A 27,783-nucleotide genomic window follows, 5' to 3' on the forward strand; every position below is an offset into this window, starting at 1 on the left:
TCAGCAAAAAGAGAAAAAGCGAATGATAAAGACACAAAGAAAACAAGAGTGTAAATCAAGAGTGTGTGTTCTTGCGAGTTGAGGGGAGAAACAAGCATTGGCCGCGCGGCAGTAAAAGTAACGCCGCGCGGCAGTAAAAGCGAAAGTCATCGCGATCACTCTGAAAGCGAAAGTGATCGCGATGACGCACTAAAGCACGCTAGGGATGCGCGCGCAGCAGCGGTGGCGGAGGCAGGGAGCAAGCAAGAGGAAAGACAGATGGTGCTGAAGGCTGGCGGTGCTCGCGTGAGCGCAAGCTTGTCGCCAGCCAGCAGCACTTTAAAAACTCACCTACTAAAGTCTCTCCGAGCAGCGCATGCGCACTGACTCAGCGAGACCTAAAAAGGAGAACGGGGTTTTGGAAGAAAAGGTTAACGCAGTTACCAAGAAACCTGAAAGGCCTGTTTGGAAACAACGCAAATCTGTCCACACCTCTTTTAACTTCAGATTTAAGGGAAACACCAGATGAAATGCTACCATTGTGACATGTTTGGTCACCACGCCATTGACAAATCGTGGCCTGCTCTCCCTTTGGAATGTCTCAACAGTGAAAAGGTGGGGCACCTAGCCAAAGATTGTAGAGCCAAAAAGAACAAGCCAGGCAAGCGTGTCAAGGAGGTTTCCCTTGAAAGTGCAAGTGACTCAGATTACAACTATGATAATCTACATTGCGGGGAGGTTATCACACCTGATGGTAAAAACAAGAGTAATGGGCCTGATGATGAGGTTCTAGTCAACAATTGCAACATTAGGATGCTCTTTGACTCTCGGGCAAATATCTCTCTCATCCCCAAAGAGTTCTTTGACTTGAAGCTGCATGGGAAGGTAAAGGTGTACAAGCCCGATATTAAGCCATTAGCGTATGGTGGCCAGCCCATAAAATTGTTTGGCTACTTCATCTGCAACACTGAATATTAGGGAAGGTTAACTGCAGGGAAGACTTATGTTTCATGCAGAGGTGACAGCATAATCAGCTGGTTTCATCAGGCTGATCTTGGCGTGTCCTTGGTTCCTGGTGGTGATCCTTGCATTGTTCTCAGAGACATATCCTCTCATTCTTTTCCTTCAAAGTCTATCTCGAGTATGAATAATGCCGATATTGTTGCTAGTGTGGGGGATTCTAGTTGTGCCTTACGTGCTAAATGTAAAGAAGTCTTTAGCAAGAGGTTAGGTTGCCTCTCAGGCTATACTCACAAAATCAAATTGAAACCTGATACCTTGCCTGTCACGTGTAAGGTGCGCAGTGTGCCTTTGGCCATGAGAGAGTCTATGCAAGTTGAACTTGAGAAATTGAAGAGATAAGGCATCATTGTTGAGACGGAGGTTAGTGAGTGGTTGGCCCTAGTTGTTCTCGCACGCAATGCCTCCGGCGAGGTACGCTTATGTGTGGACCGTCGTGCCCTCAACCGCGTGGTAGTCACAGACAAGTACCCTCTCAATAACGTCACGGAAATGTTAGCCCAGTTGAGGGATGCACGTATGTTCTCCAGCTTGGATCTTCGGGCTGCCTTTCATCAGGTCAAGATTGATGATAAGTCCATGGACTTAACTGCCTTCATAACCCCTTTTGGAACGTACAAGTTCACACGTCTTGACTTTGGCATGATATCTGCAGCCTCCGTCTTTCAGAGGGCCATGGAAGACGCGTTGAGCGGTGTGGAGGGAGTCAAGATATACCAAGACGATGTCTTGATCCATGGCTCCTCTCAGGGTGAACACGATACAAGATTGAGGTGTGCGCTTGATCGATTCTTGCAAGAGGTCTGACTCTGTGTGAAAACAAATGCAGGTTTAATATTCCTGAAATTGATTACCTGGGTAATCGCTTGACTTGTGATGGAGTCAGGCCCAAATACCGCCTGGTGAGGACCATTGAGGATCTTCCCATTCCGCTATCCAGGGATGAAATGATAACCTTCTTGGGAATGGCCGAGTACTACAATAAATTTGTCCCACGGTTCGCCTGCCGCACCTACGATCTTGGGTCTCTCTTAAAGAAAGGTGCGGTGTTTTCCTGGTCGCTCCAGTGCCAGTTGGAGTTCAAGGAAGTCAAAAAAGCTCATTGTGCCGCTGCCTCTTTGCAGAGCTTCAACACTTCTTCGAGCTCCATCCTGATCACTGATGCCAGTTCTAAAGGTTTAGGCGCTGTTCTTAAACAGGCAAGAGATGGCAGGGGAGAAAACATCATGTTTCTCTCAAGAGCTCTTGTTGGTCCAGAACTACAATATTCTGTAATTGTGCATTTTCTGGGCCATCAAGAAGCTCAAGAAATTTCTATGGGGTACACCCCTTTCGTCTTCCATTCGGACCACAAACCCCTTAAAGACTTGTTTTTCAAAAAGGCCTTTAAGCTGTCTCTTCTAGAATATGTAAATGGGTCATAGCACTTCAGGATTTCGACTTTGTTGTGAAATACATCCCTGGGGTGGACAACAAAGTCGCAGACTGTCTCTCCCGATTGGTGCCCAAACAATGTGATGTTACCTCTCTTGACCCCGAAGATAAGTGGGGGGGTTGATGACTTCAAAGTGTGCAAGGTTGTTGAAGGTGTCGTGTCTGATGCAGAGTGGAGAGACTCTATGAAAGGTGACAATGACTTGCTTGAAGTGTGCAGATTGGTGTCTGGAGGTCATCAAGAGTCTGACTGAAGGTGCACGGAAATTCTGGAATGTACGGAACGAACTTTCACTGTGTAGTGACTTACTTTGGAGGGGAACGCGCCTTGTCCCTCCAACATCTCTCAGGGAGAAAAGTGTTTGTTTGGCTCACAGCGGCACCAAGGCATTTCCAAAACGAAGGAGAGGGTTCACCTGCACTTCTAGTGGCCCGGCATCGATATTCTCATTGAGCGCATGGTGAGAGACTGCACGGAATGTAATGTCTGTGATAAAATTTGCAAAACTAGGATCCAACCATAGATAATACGAGAACCTCCCACACGGTGTTGGCAACATGTAGCCTTGGACCTCTTAGGGCCTGTCTCCTCTATGGGTAGGCCAATCCTATGTTCTAGTTTTGATTGATATGTACTCCAGATGGCATGAGGTCAAGGTAACACAGAATATAGAAACCAGAGATGTCACAAAATTCTTGGAGGACGTTTTCTGCAGGGAGGGTCTTCCTGAATCTCTCTAGACTGACAATGGGGTACAACTCGTGTCAAGGGAGATGGAGGAGTTCTTGGCTAAGAAAGGAATTGAACACAAGCGTTGTTCTCCCTACCACCCAGAATGCAACGGAATGGTGGAGAGATTCAACCGTGTTCCGAAGGAATCAATCCAACTGGCAAGGAGCAAGATCGTGACTGGAGGTCTGTGATACGAGAGAGTTATGCCTTATCGCTTTACTCCTCACTCCACCACTGAGAACATTCCTTTTGAGTTGTTCACAGGGCGCACTCCCAACCCTTACATGTTCCAAACTTGTATGAGAGGGAAAGGTGCTGACATTGAGATTCGTAAAGATCCCCAAAGGCGGGCACTGCAGGATCTCAAGTCAGCTAAAAGAAAGGTCAACTTTGATAAAAGATATGCGGTTTCTCGCACCTTGGTTAGTGTGGGTGATCGCGTGAGAACATGCTTTCCCCAGAAGTCTGTGGTGCAAAATTCTCTCCTCCTTGTAAAGTGACTAAACTGTTCCTTAATGCTGTAAAACTTGATGATGGGCACATATGGAACTTGAGTAGGATCGCTCCTTTGCGTCTCTCTGTATGCTCCGGTCGTGACGACCTATTTGTTTCTTCTACGGTTGTTTCTCCTCTGCGTAGGTGTACTCATACACGTAAAACTCCAGAGAAATTGCATAGCTATGTTTTGAATTGAATATTTTTTCCTGTTCTTGTTTTTGTGTCGGGGGGGAAGGTTTGTAGTAATTGGTTGCTTGCCGCTCTGTGCTAGCCTGCTGCTTCCATATAGAATATCCTATCCATACAACTCTAGAATGTAGAGTGCTTGGTCCCTGTTGCCAAGTGCTCAGTGTCAGTTACTGCTGGGTGCCCTGTGGGTAGGACGTTGCTGTACCCTGAAGCTGGAATAAAGACGTTCATTTTGCTGTCAACTAGTCTCCTGTACTTCTTCACTTGTGAAGAAGTACAGGAGACTGGTTGACAGCAAGATAAAGATTGTCATGTGAAGGGAGAGGGTGTCCTTCTCGGACTCTCAATGTCTTGTATTTGGGAGTGATCAGAAAATGAGCGGAGGAGTATCGTGCAGGCACGTACCTGTGGGAACAGGAATCTCGAGATAAACCAGTAATCAATTCTTGTGTGTAGGTTATGTGGGGCCGCATAATGGGTGAAGCCCCCCCCCCACTCCAGGGGAGTGTTCCTCCAGACATCTAAAAGATCCAATTGAGTAGCAGTATCACATATGGCTCTGGCCGCAGCCAAAGGGCGTCGAACCAGCACCCCGGAGCGATCTAGTGACGACTTCAAAACACAGTTTACATCAACCCCCCCACAGCAGTGGCAAATCCACCTTCACACACATACGTTCAAGCAACTCATGATAAAACAGTGGATTGTCATAGTTAGGCCCGTAACCGTTGAATATACGCAAGTCAACTCCCTTCCCAGTGCACCTCGAAATCACATACCTGCCGCCTGGCTTGGCCTCGAGCGCCCCTAGCACAATCCCTAATCTCGGGTTGACCCAGATAAGTACCCCCCTGGCGTGAGTAGTGAACCCCGTAGCATGATAGAGGCCGTGCAATCGTCTATGCCTGAGCATATAACTACTTAAGGGTAGATGGGTCTCTTGCAATAGAGCGATATCAATCTTCTGTTGCATTAGGTATGCAGCTACCTTTCGCAGTTTTCTAGAATCGTTGAGGCCCTTAATATTCCAGGTTAGCAGGCAGACTCTCTTACCGCTACACTGTGCCATGGCAATGTACCCCTGTCAGAGTTGCAAAGTCTACATTGATCCTGTGCCTTTGAATCCCTCCCAGGTGATCGTGTGATTCTGGAATTTCAAATACACACTGCGCTCACTGCATAGTCAAAAATAACAACATTTCCCCCCACACACCCCCATGCCATACAAACCCCAACTTGGCATGGAGGATGCATCCCCTTCTCACCCAAAGCCCATTGCACTCTAGCAAAAATTGCAAAGTCAAAATAAAAGTTTCAGCATTAAGCCATATAGCGGGTAACACATGGATGTTACCGGCGATGTACTGAAATTTGTACATGCAAAGTAAGAAGTCGTAGCTATCTGCATACATTGTGTACTTCCAATCGGGATCAGTACGCTCGGCTCCACCTGAGAGGAATTAGTCCAACACATATCGCCATGTAGGCTCCCCAGCAGGACCAGAATGGGTCCACAGCAACCGATGGCGTGAGCAATGTCACAGTCTATGTTCCAATGCTGTAGATAGCAACAACGAGCAGTCATTGCTGGGACGCCTCAGCGGCCTGAGGCCTCTGGACAGCTCCAGCCATCCATCAGGCACAACTGTCAGCAAAATATATATACCGTACCTTCATAAGCAAACAGACAGACCAGCACTCAATCCTATCAGTCTACTCTTCCAGGTCGCCTTCTGTCGCCTCAGGCTGCTCCTCTGCCGTTCGTTTTCTGGCATACGGCCTAGCACATTAGTTGAGGGCCTTTGGTAGAGACTTAGGGTCCGTATAAATTCTTGATTTCCCGTTAATCATGACCCCAAGTCTGGCCAGATAAAGCATAGCATACTCAAACCATGCTCCTGCAGCCGTCGCTTCAAAGCTGCGAACTGCCGCCTCGCCTCCTGCACCTTCATGGTGAAATCGGGGAAAAGTGAGAGCGACAACCCCTCAAACTTTAGGTCACGTAGTTCCCTCGCACATTTCAGTGCAGCTACCTTGTCTCTATAGTTGAGCAGTTTAGTGATCACAGGACAAGGTGGAGCGCCAGGTGGGAGCCTAGGGCCCAGGGAGCGGTGAGCGCGCTCAACAACGAACACAGCAGAGAATGTGTCTCGGCCCAGGAGAGTCACCAGAAGCTGTTCAACAAACATCTCCATGTTTCCCATAGCCGTTGTTTCAGGGAGGCCTGTGATGCGAATACTACAGCTCCTTGACCTGGCCTCCAAGTCCTCTGCCTTGACCTGCAAAGCCGCAAGTAACTTCCTCATCTGCTTCTGCGTGTTGTCTGCCTCCACTGGGGCGTCTTCAACCTCGGATATCCTTCTCTCCGCCATGTCTAGGTGCTCAGCGTGCTTGTGGATGCGCTCATACAGTCCATGAACTAGGCTAGAGAGTCGATTTCCTGTCTATGGTGGAAAAAACTCTTCTGCATGGAAGTCAGTATCTGATGGATATCACACTCAGGCTCCTTGGGAGTGCTATTTTGTTCAGTAGCTGCCTTGTCTGCACCATCCTCCCAAGGTTTCGACTTTCGCTGCTCAAACTGCAGCTTAGACTGGGATTTGTCATCCTTGTCCATGGCCTCTAGCCTGGCAGACTCGGCGATGTCCACCGGCTCCTTCAGTCCGCAATGAGAAGCCCTCCTATTGTCAGAGAGGCGCAGGACTGTACGTCACAGTCAACGCAACTTGCCTCAAATAACAACTGTGATCTACTGCCAGCGTACTGGTGGCACAAAGTGATGGAGTGGCAGTCATATGAAGAGACTCCCTCACCGGTCGGGAAAGCTCTGCCCACCCTGGATAAATATGCACTGTTTATCGGTTCCCCAGCACACAGTTCTCAGCTAATAGCTTAGTTCCTCCTGGTTCCATGCCGGGTGCTATAGTGCTCTTCACTGCAGCTGCTGGGGTCTCAATCGCCCACTAGTTTCAACACCGCCGCAGCTCAGGGTATAGGCACGCTTACCAGATCCTCGCGTCCCGCTCCTCGCGGAGGGTCTGCAATAGAGTGCTAGGACCCTCTCTCGGTAGGCCTCAGGTTGTGCCACCCGCTAGGCCTGCCAGCGCAATCCTCGGCTTACTCCGGGCTACGTGACGCATGCTCTCAACAGCTCCGGCAGATTAAGCTAGCCGCACTCATGGCGTCCCAGTGATAACTTGCTGCAGGCTCCGGGACGTGCTGTCGTCACCACAGAATCGCCACGATTACAGGCCGCGCCGCGGGCCTCCGGCAATTGCATCCCAATGCCGCACTTCCAACAGCACGGCTCTCAGTAATAAAAACACCAGCAGGAAGCGTCCGCTTACCGCTCCAGGTGCGGGCAGTCATCGGGTGATGACACCACAGAGACACCAGGATTCCTTCAGGATAGTGTAGATGGCTTATGGAGTTCGCTCAAGCAAAGGCCATCTTTGAGCCAGGCAAGCTCTGCCCCCTCTCTCTTCACTTTTTATTAACCAGCAGCTATTAGCAATATTATGAAGGCAGGAAACAGCAATAAAAAACTTCAGTTCCCATGAACCACTGGGAAACAACCCGTCCAATCCACAGCAGTAATGTCCTTCAAGATCCTCTGCGGACGCTCCTTCTTCCTGTTTATACGCTGCTCCAGCAGCCTCTAGTTAAGTGCTCTTCCATCAATATTGTTTTATATGCTTACGATATTATATCTTAGTTGTGGTACTGTTAATGTGGGCCTGTTACAGTCTCTCTAGGGATTATCACCGTACTGCTGTCATTAACCTTCTTTTACTTTGCAGCACGGCTGCGTGAACATTTACCGCTACTCCGCAGCAGCTTTCAATGTCAATTTCAGGGCTCCTGGGAGTGATGCGGTCAGCAGACCTCTAGAGGGCCGCTCACCAGCATTTTATATGCGCTCAGCGTGCTCTACCCCCTGGTGGCCGGCACATAAGTTTCACCTGTCAATTTCACTGGATGAAGCACGTCAGGCCACTCTCTCCTTATGGGGGCTGCGTTTGTTGACAAGATCTGTGGTTCTGTGACCCCGCCTGGAGTCTGTACATCTATGTGTGGGTAAGAGCTGAATATAGCATCATGGACACGACCAAGGCCGTTTTTTTCTCCAGATAGAAATAGCATTCAAGGATGTGTGTCCCAGGGCCTATCTCCTTTGTGGTAGATTATACTTTACCCCATGGTAATGTAGGAAAGTAAGATCTGCTTTTATGGTTACCTCAACTTTTTGCCAGGTGCTAAGCTGTTGCTGACTAGTCTGACTGGGATTGTGCTAATCAGGACCCCAGTCTATCTGCTTTCTGCCTTAAATTAGTATGTTCAGTACTTAGGTACATCCCAGATTGGATACTGGGGTACCATTATTAGTCCGTAGTATATGGTACTAAGGTACCCAGTGCATAGGTACCCCGGAGGTCCCCCATGGGTTCAAAATGGAACTACAGGCCTGCCATTGCAGCCTGTGTACGTTGGTGCTAGCACCACTTACTAAAGATATAGGTTTCCTATATCTAGGGTCACTGCATTTAAATTCTGCAAGTCACCCCTATAGCAGGGCTTATCAATCCTGAAGGCAGGGTGCTTGGTTCTAAGTGAGAGGGTGCCCCTGCATGAGCAGGACACCCCTACAGCCTACGGAGCCCATTCTCCCGGGTAATCAGTGAAGCAGCCATATACTATATAGACGACCACTGCGTAATTACGCAATGACCATCTTGAAAACAGCTGCAACACATCCTATCATGTTTGGTATCAAACATGTTGGAATCATACCCCCACACCGTAAATGGTGTGGGAGGTATCATTCCAAGCACTGGAAGAGCCCTCCGTTAGGCTCTCAGTGTTCACAGTACCAACCTTCTAGACCCGGACAGCACAAAATGGTTACTGCCGACCAGAGACACATTTCTGCCCTCCTGCTGGTGAGACAAGCTCAAGGAGGGGAATGCAGAATGATAGGCATCCTGTCACATTGAGGTGTGACCACCTCCCAGACAGGATATAGTGAATTGAGACCGGGTGGGTGCACTTGCCAGCGCCACTAAGTCTGAATGAGGGGCACATGTAGTGTCCCTGTGCGTAGTCCAGTTCAAACCAGTCCTGGGAGCCGTTGGCTCCTGCTCTGGCGTAAAACAGTACATGGGAGTAACCTCCCCCCTGTCCAGACCCTCCTATGGGAGAGTCCTCTGAACCATCCCAACCCTTTCTTAAGGGTACTTAAAGGCTTACCTGTGGGTGGGTGTTAGACCTGTCAGCCCTTTGGCAGTTCCCTCCTCATTTTATTATTTTTGTCCTTTTTCCCCTTCTCATTTTTTCTGTCTACCTAACTTTTTGGTGCTGATGTAGAGGTTCTGGGCGCCTTTTCCTCCTCACTTGAGGGAAAGACGCAAGGTGCTCCCCTGTAGAGAATAGATGAGGAAGGTGAGACGCGCAAAATGGTGGCTCCAACTGTCACTCTGACACCTGGGCCATGACTTGCCATGAGAGGTTCCAGAACCTTCTGGGCCCTTCTGGCAAGTCAGGCCCAAGGTGATAAATAGAGGTGGCAGGAGGGCAGCCATTTTAGGAGGGTGAACTGCGTGGAAAACAGGAGGAAGGCGCCTGTGTGAGGAGGTGGTTGTGCTGGAAAAGGAACGGACAGGTTCAAGGGCCTGCATAGATTTCCACTCCTGGTGACATCACCCCTAACCGTGCGACCGGGCCCTGAACGCAGTCGGAGATCAGCGTTATCTGGAGATCCAGTGGCCAGACTCCTTGAAAGAGGTCCAGGAGCAGTCTGTGACCGACTCCCTATCCTCATCCCCCACTAAGAGGGGCGATGTCCATCCCCAGGAAATGAGAGGGTTCTGGACCTAATCTAACTGCACAGAAGAATTCCTGGCACCCTTAATTTGCCCCCCCCCCCCTTTTTCTTCCTCTCCACGAGACCCTACCTGTAACGATCACCGCCGCCACCCTGAGATCGGAGGGCTCCTGTTGTCCTCTGGAGGTGGCTCGCTGCTGAAGGGAGTTTGTGCGAGGCTTCCTGTGAGGAGCGGGTGAGGAGTTTCGCCTGAGAGAAGAGAGGGACGCGACAGGCTTGGAGGCCGGCACCCTCAGATCACGTGTGAAGGGCCGTAGCGCCGCCCCTCTCTGCTGCCGGTAGCTAAGGAAGGCCGCGCCCCGTTTGACACGCTGTTTCTGGAGACAGCGGGCGCCTCCCTCAACTGAGTCCGGATCGACCCGGGGCCCGGCCGGCTGGCCAAGCCCCCAGGAAGTGAGGCCAATAGCTTTGGGAAGCGTCAAGGAAAGGCCAGCGACAACGGAGGACACCCGCCGAAGAGTAAGCGTTGTAGAGGCACTTCGGTGGGGGTGCCTAGTGTGACGCCCTCTGACTCTATGTCAGGATTTCCCCATCGGGTGCCATGAGTTCAGTCACCCTGAAACAGGACCCTTCAGTGCCGGATTCAGCGCTACTACTGAGGGGACAACCAGCGCGATCACAGTAAGCGGGGCACCAGAAGGTGTGGGGGTTGAAAGAGAGTCCCCGGGGGGCACCTGGGAGTACGCCGCAGCAGGCAGTTGTTCTCCTGATCCATTAGGTTCAGTTACTGGGGAACGCAGGCTCTTAGCAAATAATACGAGGAAAGAGACTTGAGTTAACACGAGACTGACCATTGGGGAATACAGTCCTCCCACACGGTGTCGAGGAGAAGCAATCTCCCATCCAGTGACAGCTTGAGTTCGAATACCATGTTAATGTAAATGTTATAAGATGTTGGTTAGGAAATAGGCAGAGTTCTGTAGACCGCCTAGAATGAACCAATGAGTTGCCAGCCACAGTGAATGTCCAAGGTAGCGCCTAAAGGCAGAGATTGGATAGGATTGGCAGTATAAGTGTCAGGTGGTATAGTTGGGAGGGGAACCATCGGATCGAATGTTTAAAGGGAACTAATTGCTCTTTTGAAATGTGATTTGAAGCTCAAAGGGTGTTTTTGAGACTATCTTATGAAATGTATTGTTGGATTAATTCTGTCATTTTAAAAGTAAGTGTAATGCATATTTCTGTCATGTGGAACTGAGAATTTCCGTAAAAGAAGTAAATTGGAAGGATTTGAGTAAACGTTAAAATATATTCAGTGTGGTGTCCTTTTTGAGTGGTGTCGCGCTGGATTGCGGACTGAGGAGGATGCAAGCACGAAACGCCATGTTGAGAGGAACGCCTGTTAATGGAAGTCATGCTACCCCTAGGACATAGGTCCAACAAGTTGGTGCTCAGCGGTGGGATTACTTATTCAGTGCTTGCATCCGCTTAGTGGCAGTTTTGCGCGCATCACCACCTACACTGGATTGTTTTGACTGGAGTTTTCTCCAGATTGTTTTCTAATTGGAGGATTTTTTTGAAATTGTCCTGTGTATATTCCCTTCTTGAGTAAAGTTCCTGTGTTGGGGTCCCATCTGGTAGGATGGAATTCGAATTGGGTAGGCTGGAGGAGTACACAGCGGCCCAATTGAGGGAGTTCTGCCAGGAACGGGGGGTATTCTTTAAGCAGGGGGTGAAGAAGACAGAGCTCCAGGCAAGCTTAAGAGCCTGGGTTATGGCCCACCCTAGCGGGAAACGGGAAGAAGAACCAGAACTAGATCTCCTAGAAGAACCGGAAGTCCTTCTACCCCCTGGGAGCGGTAATATGGACGTTGGGTCCAGGGCCCCATCAAGAGTGGGAAGTAGCGCCTCAGGGGGAAGCCTGTCCTCTGCTGACCTAGTTGATCGGAGGGAAGAGAGACAGCTTAGAATGGATCTGGCCCGGTTGGAAAAGGAGAGGGAGGAGAGGAGGTTCCTCCACGAGCTTCACTTAAAAGAGTTAGAGCTCAAAGTCCTTCAACTTGGAACCCCCAGCAGTCCTAATGGTGGCAGCATACCGAGAGAAGTCTCGAGAGAGTCCAGGCCCTACCTGCCCAAAGACGTGGTTGCTAGCTATGGCATAGGGGATGATATTGTGAAATGGCTGGCTGCCTATGAGGTTTCTCTAAGAGCCCATGGGGTCCCTGAAGCCCAGTGGGGGGGGTGGCCTGTATAGGTATATGCCTCCGGTGGGGAGGGATGCCTTGTTAGCGCTAGAACAGCCAGACCAGACCAGGTACCCCGTCATGAAGGTAGCCCTAGTAAGGAAATTCGGACTGACCCCTGAAAAATTCAGGCAGAGGTTCCGGGGTAGTCAGAAGTTGTCCACTCAGAATTGGGTGGACTTCTTGGACTATGCCCGGAAAGCCTTAGAGGGCTGGGTGCAAGGTAGTGAAGTCAAGGACTATGAGGGACTGTACAATTTAATCTTAAAGGAGCATCTCCTCGAGAAAAGTTTTCCAGAGCTGCGTCAGCACCTCGTAGACAGCAAGCTCACTAATCCCAGGAAGCTTGCAGAGGAGGCGGATATCTGGGCGAGTACCCGGGTATCCTCAAAAGGGACTGGAGGGAATTTCCAAGGGGCTGGACAGGGCGCCCCCCAGAAGAAAGGGGGGGAAGACAAAAAGAGGGAGTTCTCTAAAGGCCCCCAAAAGAGTTCACCAGGGAAGGGAGTAGGATTCCCTCCTAAGGTTGTTCCCCACAAACCCCCTTATCCTGACCGTGGTCAGCAGCCTAGGGTTGTCCGTTGTTACGAGTGTGGTGAGGTTGGGCACTATAAGGGGGATGCCAAGTGTCCCAAGAGACCACACCCTCCCATTGGAGGAAAGACCCCTGGAGTGGCAAGTGTAGTGCTCGGGGAGGAGTTGCCCCTAGATAAGGGAGGTGAGTGGGCAGGGCTAACCCTAGTGTCCTTAGGGGATTGTGAGATGGTTCCTAAGACCCAGATGCCCTCGAATACTACTAAGTACAGGCAATGGGTCACCATCAATGCCCGGAGGGTGGAGGCTCTGAGGGACACAGGAGCCAGCATGACTATGGTAAGGAGTCAGCTGGTGTCCCCAGAGCAGGTGGTCCCCAATGTAGTCCACCCGGTTGTGATGGCTGACAACCGAGAGGGTCACTATCCGGTGGCCCAGGTTCCCTTTGAGTGGGGAGGGGTGGCGGGTCCTCTACGAGTTGCGATCAGCCCTGCCATGCCGGTCGACTGCCTGTTGGGAAACGACCTTGAACACTCGGCGTGGAAGGAGGTTGAGTTCAGGGCCCACATGGGAATGTTGGGGACCCCTGAGTGGACGTGTGCCCACACTCGGTCCATGACCACCCGAAGAGGGGATTCACAGAGGTTGGAGCCTGGGACAAAGGCCCAACCAGCTGCCGGAAAGGGTAGACGGGGACGGGGAAAGCCTGCCCCGGCATCTGACCCTCCAAAGGTGGATGGGGCAACTAAGGTGGTCCCGGAGTCTACGGAGGGGGATGTAACGTCCCTGGAGGGCTTGCCTACCCCTGCAGACTGGCAGGTGGAGGGAGGACCCACTAGGGAAGAGTTTTGTCGAGCCCAGAAGGAGTGCCCTACCCTTGAGGGTTTACGGCGGCAGGCCGAAGCCCAGGCAGCGGGTAACGATTCGGGGAACTTCCACATATACTGGGAAGATGGACTCCTGTATAGCGAACCCAAGGCTCCGGTGCATGGTTCATCCCGGGCCTTGGTAGTTCCCCAGCGTTACCGAGCCTTCCTATTAGGACTGGCTCACGAAATACCCTTGGCAGGACACTTGGGACAAGACAAGACCTTTGCTCGACTTGTCCCTCATTTTTACTGGCCTCAGATGAGGATTACGTCCGATACTTTTTGTAGGACGTGTGTAACCTGCCAAGCTAGTGGGAAGACAGGGGTGAAGCTGAAAGCTCCCCTGGAACCACTGCCTGTCGTTGGTACCCCCTTGGAAAGGGTGGGCATCGACATTGTCGGGCCATTGGATCCACCAACATCGGCCGGTCACAGGTTTATCCTGGTCCTGGTGGATCATGCCACACGGTACCCAGAGGCTATCCCTCTGAGGACCATTACTGCACCTGCGGTGGCACGGGCCCTTATGGGAATTTTTACCCGGATGGGATTCCCCAAAGAAGTGGTGTCGGACAGAGGTACCAACTTCATGTCGGCACACATGCGGGCTATGTGGAAAGAGTGTGGAGTTACCTACCGGTTCTCCACTCCTTATCACCCCCAGACTAATGGTCTGGTGGAAAGGTTTAACAAAACCTTGAAGGGCATGATCCGGAGTCTGCCCGAGAGCCTGCGGAGGAGATGGGACATCCTCCTACCTTGTTTGCTGTTTTCGTACAGGGAGGTACCACAGAAGGGAGTGGGCTTCAGCCCCTTCGAATTGTTGTACGGGCACCCTGTGCGTGGACCCCTCAGCCTGGTGAAGGAAGGATGGGAAAAGTCTCCCAGAAAACTTCCCACGGATGTGGTGAGCTACATGCTGGCCTTTCGTAGCCAAATGGCTAGGTTGTGGAAGCAAGCTTCTGAAAACCTAGAAGCCAGCCAAACGGTCATGAAGGAATGGTATGACCGAAACGCTCACCCGGTGGAGCTGGAGCCTGGCCAGAAGGTGTGGGTGATGGAACCTGGAGAGCTTAGTGCCCTCCAGGATCGCTGGTCAGGTCCCTTTGAGGTGGTTGAGAAAAAGGGCAAGGTTACCTACGTGGTAGATCTTAAGACCCCCAGGCAGCCCCATCGGGTGCTCCATGTCAACCGCCTCAAGCCTCACCAAGAGAGACCCGAGGTCACGTTAATGATGGTAACTGATGGGTCAGAGGAAGAGGACAGTGAACCTCTTCCCGATCTGTTTGCGTCCCGAGAGAAGGATGGATCGGTGGAGGGAGTGATCCTTTCACCGTCACTTACTCCTGAACAACGGAAGGACTGTCGCCAGGTACTGGAGCAGTTTGCTTCCTTGTTCTCCCTTATTCCGGGAAGGACTCATCTGTGTACCCATGATGTGGACACAGGGGACAGCCCACCTGTGAAGTCCAAGTCCTACCGACTGTCGGATAAGGTGAAGGCTAGCATCCATGAGGAAGTTACCAAGATGCTAGAGCTAGGAGTAATTGAGCCTTCAGGAAGTCCTTGGTCCAGTCCGGTGGTACTGGTACCCAAAGCTGCCCCACCGGGCACTACCCCAGAACTCCGGTTCTGTGTGGATTACAGAGGACTGAATTCAGTGACAAAGACAGATGCTCATCCTATCCCGAGAGCGGATGAGCTCATTGACCGGTTGGGAGCTGCCCAATATCTCAGTACCTTCGACCTCACATCTGGGTACTGGCAGATTTCCCTAACGGATGGAGCCAAGGAAAGGTCAGCCTTCTCCACCCCCGAGGGTCACTACCAGTTCTGTGTGATGCCCTTCGGGCTCAAGAACGCCCCTGCTACGTTCCAGCGATTGGTGAACCAGGTCCTCTCTGGAATGGAAGCCTTTTCAGTTGCGTACCTGGATGACATCGCCGTCTTCAGCCGCAGCTGGGAGGACCATCTGAGTCACCTTCAGGCCGTTCTTCAGGCCTTGCAGCAGGCAGGTCTGACGATCAAGGCCAGCAAGTGCCAGATCGGGCAGGGGTCGGTAGTGTACCTCGGTCACTTGGTGGGTCGGGGTAAGGTGCAACCCCTCCAGGCCAAGATCGAAACCATCATGGCCTGGGAGCCCCCCAAGACTCAGACGGAGGTCCGGGCCTTCTTGGGCCTCACTGGTTACTACCGACGCTTTGTCAAGGGATACGGTACCATCGTAGCCCCCTTGACTGAGCTCACTTCCAAAAAGCACCCACGACGGGTGATCTGGACCGAGGGATGTCAACAAGCTTTTGACACCTTGAAAAAGGCCATGTGTGCGGCAGCTGTTCTCAGGGCCCCTGACTTCGCTAAGGAGTTCATCGTCCAGACAGATGCGTCGGAGCACGGTATTGGAGCAGTGCTGTCGCAACTTAATGATGAGGGTCTAGACCAACCGGTGGTTTTCCTATCTAGGAGACTACTCCCCCGGGAGCAGAGGTGGAGTGCAATTGAGAGGGAAGCTTTTGCGGTGGTGTGGGCTCTGAAGAAGCTGCGGCCATACCTGTTTGGCTCGCACTTCCTGGTTCAGACCGACCACCGGCCCCTCAGGTGGCTGATGCAAATGAGGGGCGAAAATCCCAAGCTGTTGAGGTGGTCCATTTCCCTACAGGGGATGGACTTTAGGGTGGAACATCGCCCAGGAGTGGACCACGCCAATGCTGACGGTCTCTCCAGGTATTTCCGCCTTAGTGAAGAGGACTCCCAAGGGGTTGGGTAGCTCTCCCCACTTTCAGCTGGGGGGGACGCGTGTTAGACCTGTCAGCCCTTTGGCAGTTCCCTCCTCATTTTATTATTTTTGTCCTTTTTCCCCTTCTCATTTTTTCTGTCTACCTAACTTTTTGGTGCTGATGTAGAGGTTCTGGGCGCCTTTTCCTCCTCACTTGAGGGAAAGACGCAAGGTGCTCCCCTGTAGAGAATAGATGAGGAAGGTGAGATGCGCAAAATGGTGGCTCCAACTGTCACTCTGACACCTGGGCCATGACTTGCCATGAGAGGTTCCAGAACCTTCTGGGCCCTTCTGGCAAGTCAGGCCCAAGGTGATAAATAGAGGTGGCAGGAGGGTAGCCATTTTAGGAGGGTGAACTGCGTGGAAAACAGGAGGAAGGCGCCTGTGTGAGGAGGTGGTTGTGCTGGAAAAGGAACGGACAGGTTCAAGGGCCTGCATAGATTTCCACTCCTGGTGACATCACCCCTAACCGTGCGACCGGGCCCTGAACGCAGTCGGAGATCAGCGTTATCTGGAGATCCAGTGGCCAGACTCCTTGAAAGAGGTCCAGGAGCAGTCTGTGACCGACTCCCTATCCTCATCCCCCACTAAGAGGGGCGATGTCCATCCCCAGGAAATGAGAGGGTTCTGGACCCTAATCTAACTGCACAGAAGAATTCCTGGCACCCTTAATTTGGCCCCCCCCCCTTTTTCTTCCTCTCCACGAGACCCTACCTGTAACGATCACCGCCGCCACCCTGAGATCGGAGGGCTCCTGTTGTCCTCTGGAGGTGGCTCGCTGCTGAAGGGAGTTTGTGCGAGGCTTCCTGTGAGGAGCGGGTGAGGAGTTTCGCCTGAGAGAAGAGAGGGACGCGACAGGCTTGGAGGCCGGCACCCTCAGATCACGTGTGAAGGGCCGTAGCGCCGCCCCTCTCTGCTGCCGGTAGCTAAGGAAGGCCGCGCCCCGTTTGACACGCTGTTTCTGGAGACAGCGGGCGCCTCCCTCAACTGAGTCCGGATCGACCCGGGGCCCGGCCGGCTGGCCAAGCCCCCAGGAAGTGAGGCCAATAGCTTTGGGAAGCGTCAAGGAAAGGCCAGCGACAACGGAGGACACCCGCCGAAGAGTAAGCGTTGTAGAGGCACTTCAGTGGGGGTGCCTAGTGTGACGCCCTCTGACTCTATGTCAGGATTTCCCCATCGGGTGCCATGAGTTCAGTCACCCTGAAACAGGACCCTTCAGTGCCGGATTCAGCGCTACTACTGAGGGGACAACCAGCGCGATCACAGTAAGCGGGGCACCAGAAGGTGTGGGGGTTGAAAGAGAGTCCCCGGGGGGCACCTGGGAGTACGCCGCAGCAGGCAGTTGTTCTCCTGATCCATTAGGTTCAGTTACTGGGGAACGCAGGCTCTTAGCAAATAATACGAGGAAAGAGACTTGAGTTAACACGAGACTGACCATTGGGGAATACAGTCCTCCCACACGGTGTCGAGGAGAAGCAATCTCCCATCCAGTGACAGCTTGAGTTCGAATACCATGTTAATGTAAATGTTATAAGATGTTGGTTAGGAAATAGGCAGAGTTCTGTAGACCGCCTAGAATGAACCAATGAGTTGCCAGCCACAGTGAATGTCCAAGGTAGCGCCTAAAGGCAGAGATTGGATAGGATTGGCAGTATAAGTGTCAGGTGGTATAGTTGGGAGGGGAACCATCGGATCGAATGTTTAAAGGGAACTAATTGCTCTTTTGAAATGTGATTTGAAGCTCAAAGGGTGTTTTTGAGACTATCTTATGAAATGTATTGTTGGATTAATTCTGTCATTTTAAAAGTAAGTGTAATGCATATTTCTGTCATGTGGAACTGAGAATTTCCGTAAAAGAAGTAAATTGGAAGGATTTGAGTAAACGTTAAAATATATTCAGTGTGGTGTCCTTTTTGAGTGGTGTCGCGCTGGATTGCGGACTGAGGAGGATGCAAGCACGAAACGCCATGTTGAGAGGAACGCCTGTTAATGGAAGTCATGCTACCCCTAGGACATAGGTCCAACAGTGGGTCACTAGATTTGTCAAGGGACAACATTCAGATAAGACCCCACTTCTACTTCTACCGTCTGGGCACTCTGGACTTCGCTGGACTTCGTTTGAGCTTGGATTCATCTCCCTTCCATTCTGCTGTATCAGTCAGTCAGTCAGTATTTCTTTATTCGATGGTAAAAAACATCATAAAAGCACACATATACAGGCAATTAAAATACAATTAAATCATTATCCAGAAACCTGACTGCTACTACATATTTAGTAGAAAGAAAACTCAACAACACATTTCATTTTAAAAGACAATCAGATTGGTTCTCTAGTTGCCCTTAGTCGTACCGCAACTCTGATAAAATTCATAATACTACAGAGTGTCAGGGGGTCGGCCGCTTTTTGCAAAAAAGTTAATGCATCTTTAGCGTGTGCAAATTTCGCTTGCTTTAAGATTCTTACTAGCAATCTGCGCCTAGGCATTGAATAAAAGGGACACAAAAGTACAAAATGAAGGGTGTCCAGCGGAGACCTATTGTCGCAGCCGCAGGCACCCTTCTGCTCAATCGGTGATATAAAACCTGGTGGGTCAGCCAATAAATAAGGTAAAAGATTGAGCCTAAAACGCACCATTAAAAATCTGTCCTGAGCATTATGCATGAGATACAAGTACGGCTCCATCCCCTCACTATTTTTTTACCAGGCTATGGGCGTTCACCGTGCTTTTGCATCTCTGGGCCAAGAATCATTTCTTTATAATCAACTGGTCTTGTGACACAATTCTCGTTGGATTTAGGAAGAGATCCTTACGGCCAAGGTTATCCAGACTCGTCAGTACATATTTCAACCATGGAATGCTCAAGCTTCTATCCCTTCCCAGGCAATCATTTATGATTTGTCTACTTAAGGTCGCCTCAGGACTAAGCCAGGATCTCATCCATGCCAGAATAGGTCGGAGTTTGACCAAATCTTCTAAATATGGCCTCCCTAATTCTCTGTGGGCTATTACAGCAGGGGTGCTCTGTGGGATCTTCAGAATTGAGCGTAAAATTTTATTTTCCTCCCTCTGTAACTGCTGGATATTTACAAATCCCCACACTTCTGCGCCATAAATGGCCTTGGAGCGGCAAACCGCTCCATAAAGATTAATTGTTTGCTCGGGGGACCATCGGCCCACTCTACGCCCATAGCCTGCGATAGCACCATTGGAGGATATCAACCTACAACAGCGTTCCTCAACCAGGGGTTTAAATTGCAAGGAGCCATCAAACAATAGGCCCAGATAGGAAAAGGCCTGAACTTTTTCTAGTGTGTGGCTACCTATATTATAAGAAAAATTATTACAGGGTTTATTACCAGCCAGCATCACATATGACTTGCCCAAATTCACCGATAGGTCTAAATTTGCCATGAACTTTACAAAACCATCTATTAGCAGCTGTAAGCTCTTAGGGGTACATGCAAGTAGGACCGCGTCATCAGCATAAAGAAGAACTGGGATGGGACGCGATCCTACGCATGGGCAATCAGTTTTTAAATTGGTCAGGTACTTCTCTAAGTTGTTAATATATAGTGAGAATAAAAAGGGGGCCAAAATACACCCTTGCCTCACCCCGCTAGTACATGGGAAGGATTCCGTCAAACCTCCCTCCATGTTGTAGCGTACTCTTGCTGAAGTGTCCCTATGTAGTTCCCTCAAGATGTTAATCAGTCCCAAGTCAATCCCCAAATGTATCATCATGGACCACAGTTTATCCCGATTTACATGGTCAAAGGCGGCCGCCAGATCCATAAACCCCAGATAAACGGCTTCATTGCTGGCTTTGGTGTATTTCGCAACCAGCATATACAGGTTCAAACATTGATCACTTGTGGATCTCCCTGTTCTAAAGCCATACTGAGTGTCCGAGATAATATTATTCTCCTCGGTCCACTCAGTCAGGCGGTTCAAAATTACCCGGCCCAATATTTTGGCTGACACATCAATCAATGAGATTGGACGGTAGCATTGTGGGCTGTCCCTGTTCCCCTTTTTAAAAATCGGAACAATTATGGCCGTTGACCAAGATCGGGGAAGGCCCAGCCTAATGGCGGCATTTATCACTCTCGTGAGTATTGGGGCCCATAGCTCAATATTGCTTAGGAACAAATCTGGAGGTGTCCCATCAGGACCGGGTGCCTTATTTTTTGTCAAACCCTCAATTCCCGCTGTGATTTCTTTTAGAGAGAAATGAACGTCCTGCCCCAGCTTAGTTATCCCCCCCTCCTCTACACTGGGTACTGGGCCAAAATTGTACAAACCCTTAAAGTGTGTCAGCCACTGGTCCGGGAGAATATTTGTTCCAATCACTGGTGCATTCTTGTCCTGGAAACAGGGTTTGTTAATTATTCTCCAGAACTCTGTGATATCTCTCCTTTCTGCGGCCTCTCTTAAGTCAGCCCATGCTTCACCCTGTAGAGTTGCTTTCCTTCTCTTAATCTCTTTCTTGTACCTCGATCTATACTGGGCTACTTTTTGTTTATCCCTTGGCCTTTCCTTAAGGCTACCTTTAAGGTCCCTTAAAGCGCAGGAACAGTCCCCATCGAACCATCTCGGGCAATCAGTTCTCCTTGTTGGGGCGCTAGTTTTTAAAAGCCCATCCACCAGGTTAGTTATCTGCCCATATGCTTCAATTAATAGTAACCCCTCCACTGAGGGATCAAGACAGTCATCAATGAAGGTTTTCCCTCTGTCCATAAGGTATTTATAGAAGTGTTCCCCATCTATCTTTGACCACCTAAGCCGCCTCCCCTGGTCTGTTGCTCTCTGGTGGATACCACCCGACTGTTCCCTGCCCAACTGGGGCTGATAAAAGAGCTCCAATACCACAGGATTGTGGTCACTGAAAGGACTCCATTCAATCCCTGCGGCTATGACCCTATGTTTTAGGGGGCTAGATAAAACAATGTAGTCAATGAATGAAGAGCAGCCTCGACCCTTAAAGGTGGGAGGGAACATCCCATCTTTGTCCACAGCCATCATATTCATGGTATGCACTAAGTCGTGAGTGTCTAAAAGTTTGGTGAAGGCCAAGCCTTCCTGTGTGTGGCAAAAATGGGGTCCATTTTTAACTGGGCAATGGGACCAGTCGGCATCAGTGGGAAGTAAAGCCGGGCAAAGATGGCAGTTAAAATCACCCATAACTAGAATAGCAGGGGCTGGTGCCCCCTTGCTCGCTTCCATCTCTTGGTTCAACCCATGATCCAATTCCAGGGGGAGTGTATTGTTATTCCCTGGGGACCCATTATTATAAACATTAAACAGGATCAACTTTAGCCCTTTGCCCTTAAACCGTACAGCCTGAAGGTTCTGCGAGGATCAATTTGTGCCTGTCCATGATCCCTGTATATTTAGGTCCACATATATGGACAGGCCACCCCTAGCTCTGCATGATCTTGATTTTTGGGCTTGGACAAAAAAGCATTTGTACCCAGGCATTTGAAAGAGACTGTTGTCAACCACCCAGGTCTCCTGGAGGCTGATTATCTGGAACTGATTTATGTACTGCCTCCACTCATAGTTATTGAATTTATTTGCCAAACCGGCTATATTCCAGGAGATGAGTTGTATCCCTCCCGAAATTTTGTATGTACTAGCTATGCCTGCCGGGTTAGATGATATATTAACAATCCCGTCGTTGTTCCTGGTACTGGTCCACTACCCCGTGATGTGTACTCACTGCTCTTTTCCCTTGTCTCACTCAGTGCTAAGGTATCTCCCCCCCCTGGTACGGTTAACTGTATTGAGGATTTACCAAGGCTCTCCCCCCTACAGTTACACGGGATTTCGGCCTTCTCCCGATGCCGGAGAGTTAATGAGGTGTTTGTTTGTATTATCTCTATTACTGCCTCTTGTGGTTCCTCGGGGGTCATGTTCCTCTCTTTCCGTCTATGCCAGGGATCTGCTGTGAGTGAGGAGCTATTGAGTCAATCATTCTCCTCAAGCGATATCAGGGGGCTAAACCTATTTCGCCAACTGCTGTATCGTCTGTGCACCATACAGGAACCTTCCAAGACCTGTGGGCATCAAAGACATCTGAAGGAATCTCCCTTGGAGTAAAGGAGTCACTCCCCTGCATTTGCAGGCACCGCAACTAAGTCAGCCGGTCTGCTGATCCTGAGCTCCTCCAGACTCGTTAAGTTTCTGCATCACAGGTGGTGGTTTTGCACAGCTCCCGAGGCCTGTCCTACCCTCTCACCAAGTTTGAGGCCAGTATCCCTAGTGGGGGTTGCAATAACCGAACCCCTGTGCACCGCGTCAACTTGCAGTTGCAAAGGCTTGTTGGCTTCCTTCCAAGAAGATCTTCGGGATACAAGTAGCCCAACCTCGAACATCTCCAGAGACCAGAATCTTCAGCCACACCGCATTGTTGTGCATCGTTGCCTGCATCTTTTGGTGAGCTGCTTAAGGTCCTCTCACGACTCCAGTCCCTCCAGCCTGTGGGTCCATTTGAGGGTCATCTTTGTTTCTTTTGGGCTTTCTCTGATTGCTCCGATCCTGACATGACTTCCCTGCTTTTCGTGAGTCCTCTGGACCTTGCTGGTCCCAACATTGCTCCTTCTTCAATTCCTACTTTGGTTGCATCGCCCAAGGCTTGTTGGTGCTCCCGCCGGAGTGCAGCCCCTCATCACTCGACATCCTTGGTGGGACAGGTCGTGCACGGCTCCTGGTCCTCCTCACCGTCACCTGGTTCTCACAGCTGCAGAGCCAAGGTCACCGTCACCCATCCTGCAACACCCGACATCGGAGGGCATTCGTCTTCCGAATATCCTGGTCACTCCTGAGTGACATAGACTCTGTCCCCTTTGCTTGCAGGTACCTCTCATCAAGAATCCATCCTCGGTTTCCACGGACACTTTATCCTCCTTCAGCAGCAGCACTTTCCTGCATTGGATTCAACGCCAGTTTCCGACACCATGTTACACATATGCACCCGGCTTTTCCGTGTAGGTAACGTGGGTACTAGGGTATCCACGGGTGGGGTGACTCTCCAACCTTCTGTCTTCCACTGGGTTTCTTCAGGGTCCACTGGGAAGGGTCCTTAATCGTTAAAAATCCAACCGCAACTTGCACGCAGAATTGTACGGAGCACGCGGTTGTGTTCTCACACTGCACACGCTCTCTGTGGGATCCCTACCTAGTCACCTTGGGTGGTTCCTTGGGTCCCCAGCAATTCTACGTCCTCTCGACCTGGTCTTGATCCGAGTCGTGGTTCTTATACCACTTTCTTAGTATATGGTTTGGTCCCCCCCCCCCCCAGGCCCACTGTGTATTCTGTGCTATTTACTGTGTTTCTTTGCAAAGTATTGTGTGCATTGTGATTATCTCCAGGTAGGAGATATCTAAACGTGTTAGAGAGTATTATATAATAAATTCATCTTTTTTATAAATGCCTTGTGTGGTTCTTTTTCACTTAATCTATACTATAAGATTGCATTCTGGTAAAACAAGCTGCTTTACACTCCTTCTGGACTAGGCCTGAAGGCTGCTCTCCACAGCTACCACTTAAAGAGCTTTCTAAGACCTCTTAAATCACCATAAAGGTAGTCTGGACTGGTGCAAGGTGCCCAATTACATTAGTGGACATCATGTACCAGGCCAGCTTCTCACACAAACCTTTAATTGTCCTACCTGGCTTTCCACCAGTTATTATTGTCCTCTATCTACATACATATATTTATTGGATCTGTACTCAGTCACTATAAAGATGCAGGACCCTGCTGAGTAATTGGGGGAGGACTCCAATTAGTACATCAAGGAGGAGGAAATAACCTACCTCCCTATTGACGATGATTTTTGCCAGTTAATGGATGCTTCCATATTAAAAGCAGTTTCACAGGTCGTGGTGAACTTGGAAAAGATAATCCTCCAAATACAAACACAGTGACAACAACCTCTGGCTCCGAGGAAATAATCCTCGGGGCCTTCAGCCCCTAAACTTCCAGGATAGCCTCAGGCACTATCAGATGCTAAGCGCAAATGCCCCCAGGTTGACCTGGATGCTTTTTCGCTCCTAAAAAGGACCTTCATGGAGTCCCAACTCCCCCTTCCGGAATCCTGAACCCCAGTACTTCTGGGGGTCCATCCTTTTCTCCCCCTTCTCTGGACCCCATGGATGGGGATGATTCCCCTACAGCCACAGATGGTGATAGCGAGGGGTAGCCAACCAGCCCTTGGTGTCCATCCAACAATACTTCCTCCCTTCAAGGGGAATCCAAGTCAGATAGTGGCCCTGCAGCCCCAGATTCAGACATTCTTGACCCGAACGACTTGTTGCATCTGCATTCTGCAGAGTGGTCTCCAGCTCCAAAGGTAGCTGCCTATGTGGCAGGCAGTCTGTGGAAACCTTTGGACAAAGAACTGCTACAGCTGCCTTCGGGCTAAGTGCCCATGCCCCTCCTAGTAGGGCAAAGTCACCCTTACCCCTGACATTAACACCAGGATGGCCACCTTCTTGGTCAACTTTGTAAGTGACACCAAAAAGGAGATACGCTATTCCTAGCACCATGTCAGAATCAGTGATTAGATGTGGCAGGCCCCTTGTCCAAGATCCTAGACATAGCCGAAGATCCTAAGGCATCCAGACCCCTTATCTCCCCCAAATCCTAATAGGGATTAGCTCAACACGCCATAATCAAGGCACAGATCCCTACTAATAAACATAGATCCAAAACTAGGGGAGTTGGCAACATCTGAAGTAGGTTCCATTGGGCATGGAGGCCTCTTTGGAGATCCCTTCATTTGGGAGTTAGTAAAATTTGTAAATCCTTTCAATTCCCTGGATGAGGCTCAGACATCGATTAAGAGGATTTTTACACCTCGTGTTTTTGCCAATGTCGGTTGTGGTAGGGGATCCTCGTCCGGCCGTGTCATTCACCAGGCCTCCTCCAGAGGATCAGGGGTACAACGGGGCCAGAGGCACAGCTAGTCCCATTTAGGCAACTTCTATCTCACCAGAAGTTACCCCCGCCATAGAGGCTCGAGAGGGAATTCCAGGAACAAAGCATCCTACAATTGATTTTAAAGTGAGTGTTCAACCCCTTTCGGGGATCATACTCGAGGACAGATTGTCTAATTGTTTTCACAACTGGGAGGCTCTTACCGTAGACGCCTGGGTGCTTCAAAACAGTAAGAGGTTTCCAAATACAGTTCTACGGTTCCTCAATCTAGCCTCAGAGGCAGCACCCTATAATTTTTCCCCAATCCCAAACCAATCTAGAGGATGCGGAGATTCCACAACTCATGAAGGGAGCGATTGTTCAGGCCGAATTACATGGTTATGGTTTCCTCAGAATCCTTTTCCTAGTGGAAAAGATGGACGAGGGAAAACACCCATTAATAAATCTGAAAGAGTTCAACAAGTGGTTGGTCTTACGCCACTTCAAAATGGAAGGCATCTACCTCCTAAAGAATTTATTGCAGGTGAACAGTTGGAAGGTGTGCCTAAATCTAAAAGATACTTATCTCAATTTCTTCCTCACAGGCTCTTTCTGCAATTCCATTGGCGATCTCTGATTTTCAAATTTACCACCCTCCCTTTCGGTCTTTCATCTACATCATGGTGCTTCACCAAGGTCCTAAAACCTGTGGTGGAACACTTGAGAGCTAGAGGGATCAGACTGCCTGTTTATTTAGACAATATCCTTCTGTTGGACCAATGCCCAAAGAAATTATTGAGTCATCTCCAAATGACCATACCCTTCTGGAATCTCATGGCTTTGTGGTCAACAAGACGAAATCTTACCTTATGCTCTCCCAAACCTTACCATTTCTGGGGTTCATGGAGGATTCAACCCAGTCACTTCCATCTCAGAATCTCTCCAAGATCAAACGTAAAATCAGAAAGACCTTTACCATACCGACCACCGTCCTGAGACAAAATGCCAGCATTGTGGGTCTTCTATCATCCTCCATACAAGCTATCTTCCCAGGTCCCCTCCTTTATCAGGCCCTATAACACCTCAAGATTTCCACCTTAAATGAGGTCTCCCATATTCTCAATTGGTTCCCCTATCAGAGGAGGCCAAAGAGGAGCTGCAATGGTGGATCTCACACATGTAAGCCTGGAACAGACGCGCCATTGTTGGTTCCCAGGCAGATCTGGTTTTCAAATCTGACCCAGCGGCTTGGGTTGTGGTGCCCGTTGTGGGGAATTCTCAGCAGGAGGAAAATGGTCGTCAGCAGAGCAATCCCTCCATATAAACTGCCTGGAGCTTATGGCAGGGTCATTTTCATACATTGTAGCATGAGGACACGTCCAGTTGTCTTGACAAAAATTTTAATATACATTTCATCATAATAGGTAAAATATCATCTATTACAGGTGCTTTCTGATGGTGGATTTCGAATGCCACATTTGGGAACTGATATGTGATTTTAAGAGAATATATGAACAATCAATTTAGAAAATGGGAACTTTATAAAGTCAATCTGTTTCAAACAATGAAGTGGTTCATTATGAGCATGCCTACCCCGTCAACCCTTTGCCCCCTCTTCCTTTATCTTTCGCATGCGTTAAATTAAAAGGATCTAAATAGAAAATATTGTTTTGTCTGTATAATATACAATATAATAATGTGAATATACTATCTTAAAAAATACTCGCATATATAAGTGAAAGGGATGGATTCCAACTGAAGTAATATGAGTTTCTTCTTCCAAAATAATCTTTTGTTAGTACATGGTACTGTTTGTGTGTATATATATATATATATATATATATATATATATATATATATATATATATATATATATATATATATATATATATATAACAACATAAATGTTGATTTCAATTGTTTAATTAAAGATTTGCAGCCCTGGTGAAGCTGGTGTACGAGTGAAATGCATTGGCTGTTTTTATATGAAGAAATAATCTTTTTAAATGACATCAGCTGGAAACACTTCAAAATACTTACTGTTGGACTTTGTGTTTAAAAACCTCTGGAAGTGGATTTGATATAATCTCTGCCTCTCTTATCCAGTATACAATTTCCAGTGTTGGGTTATAGATATTCTATGAACAGGATTTAGCATGTTTTCACATACCTTTGTCACCATGTTATAAGGATCCATCTCAGGGTAGACAGTGTCACGCAGTTGCCCGATAAGGCCTGCGAGAGTTGCTCGTTGTCTTGCCTGAGACAAACGACGCCTTGTCACGCTGGGCTCTTGCATGTGTAGGTTGAAGTCTGCAGTCACCCTGGAGAAAGAGCTACTGCTGCCATTATCCCTGTATGCTGACATACCGGACTGAAAAAAGGAGAAAGGAGAATATAACTAAAAACAAATGAATCAAATCCATCTTTCCTCCATCCAGAAATAATAAGGAAAATGGACAGTGCATGCCAGAGATATCGGTTGGAGAACACAATGCCACACAATGCTTTTACATAATTCTTCTCTTCTTTCCTAGCCTTAGCCTCTGGATTATTTTAGCTCCAAAAAATAGACAGTAGACAGAGGCTCTTCATTTACCTTTGGGTTTTTTTCTTTGTGGAGATATTTTTTTAATTGAGCCTGAATATGGTGAGGTACCAATGTTATGCACGGAACTACTGTATATTCAGGATATCCCCCTAAACACTTTCCATGTGACTTTAAATAAAGTAACACCGGACTCCATAGTCAAAACTGTATTGAAGA

General features: G+C 49.3%; 1 protein-coding gene across 3 annotated transcripts in view; it reads right to left on the reverse strand.

Moving 5' to 3' along the window:
- The window catches only part of STRA8 (stimulated by retinoic acid 8), a 181,367-nt gene that overhangs the window by 145,691 nt on the left and 7,893 nt on the right, over positions 1-27,783 (reverse strand). For all 3 annotated transcript variants that reach the window (XM_085650526.1, XM_085650525.1, XM_085650524.1), the window contains exon 2: positions 27,187-27,390. In XM_085650526.1, coding sequence (XP_085506652.1) covers positions 27,187-27,384 — 198 coding nt within the window. In that variant the 5' untranslated portion in view covers positions 27,385-27,390. The remainder of the gene's footprint in view (positions 1-27,186; positions 27,391-27,783) is intronic.

This window comes from Triturus cristatus, chromosome 4_1, assembly GCF_964204655.1.
Source record: "Triturus cristatus chromosome 4_1, aTriCri1.1, whole genome shotgun sequence".
NCBI lineage: Eukaryota > Metazoa > Chordata > Amphibia > Caudata > Salamandridae > Triturus > Triturus cristatus.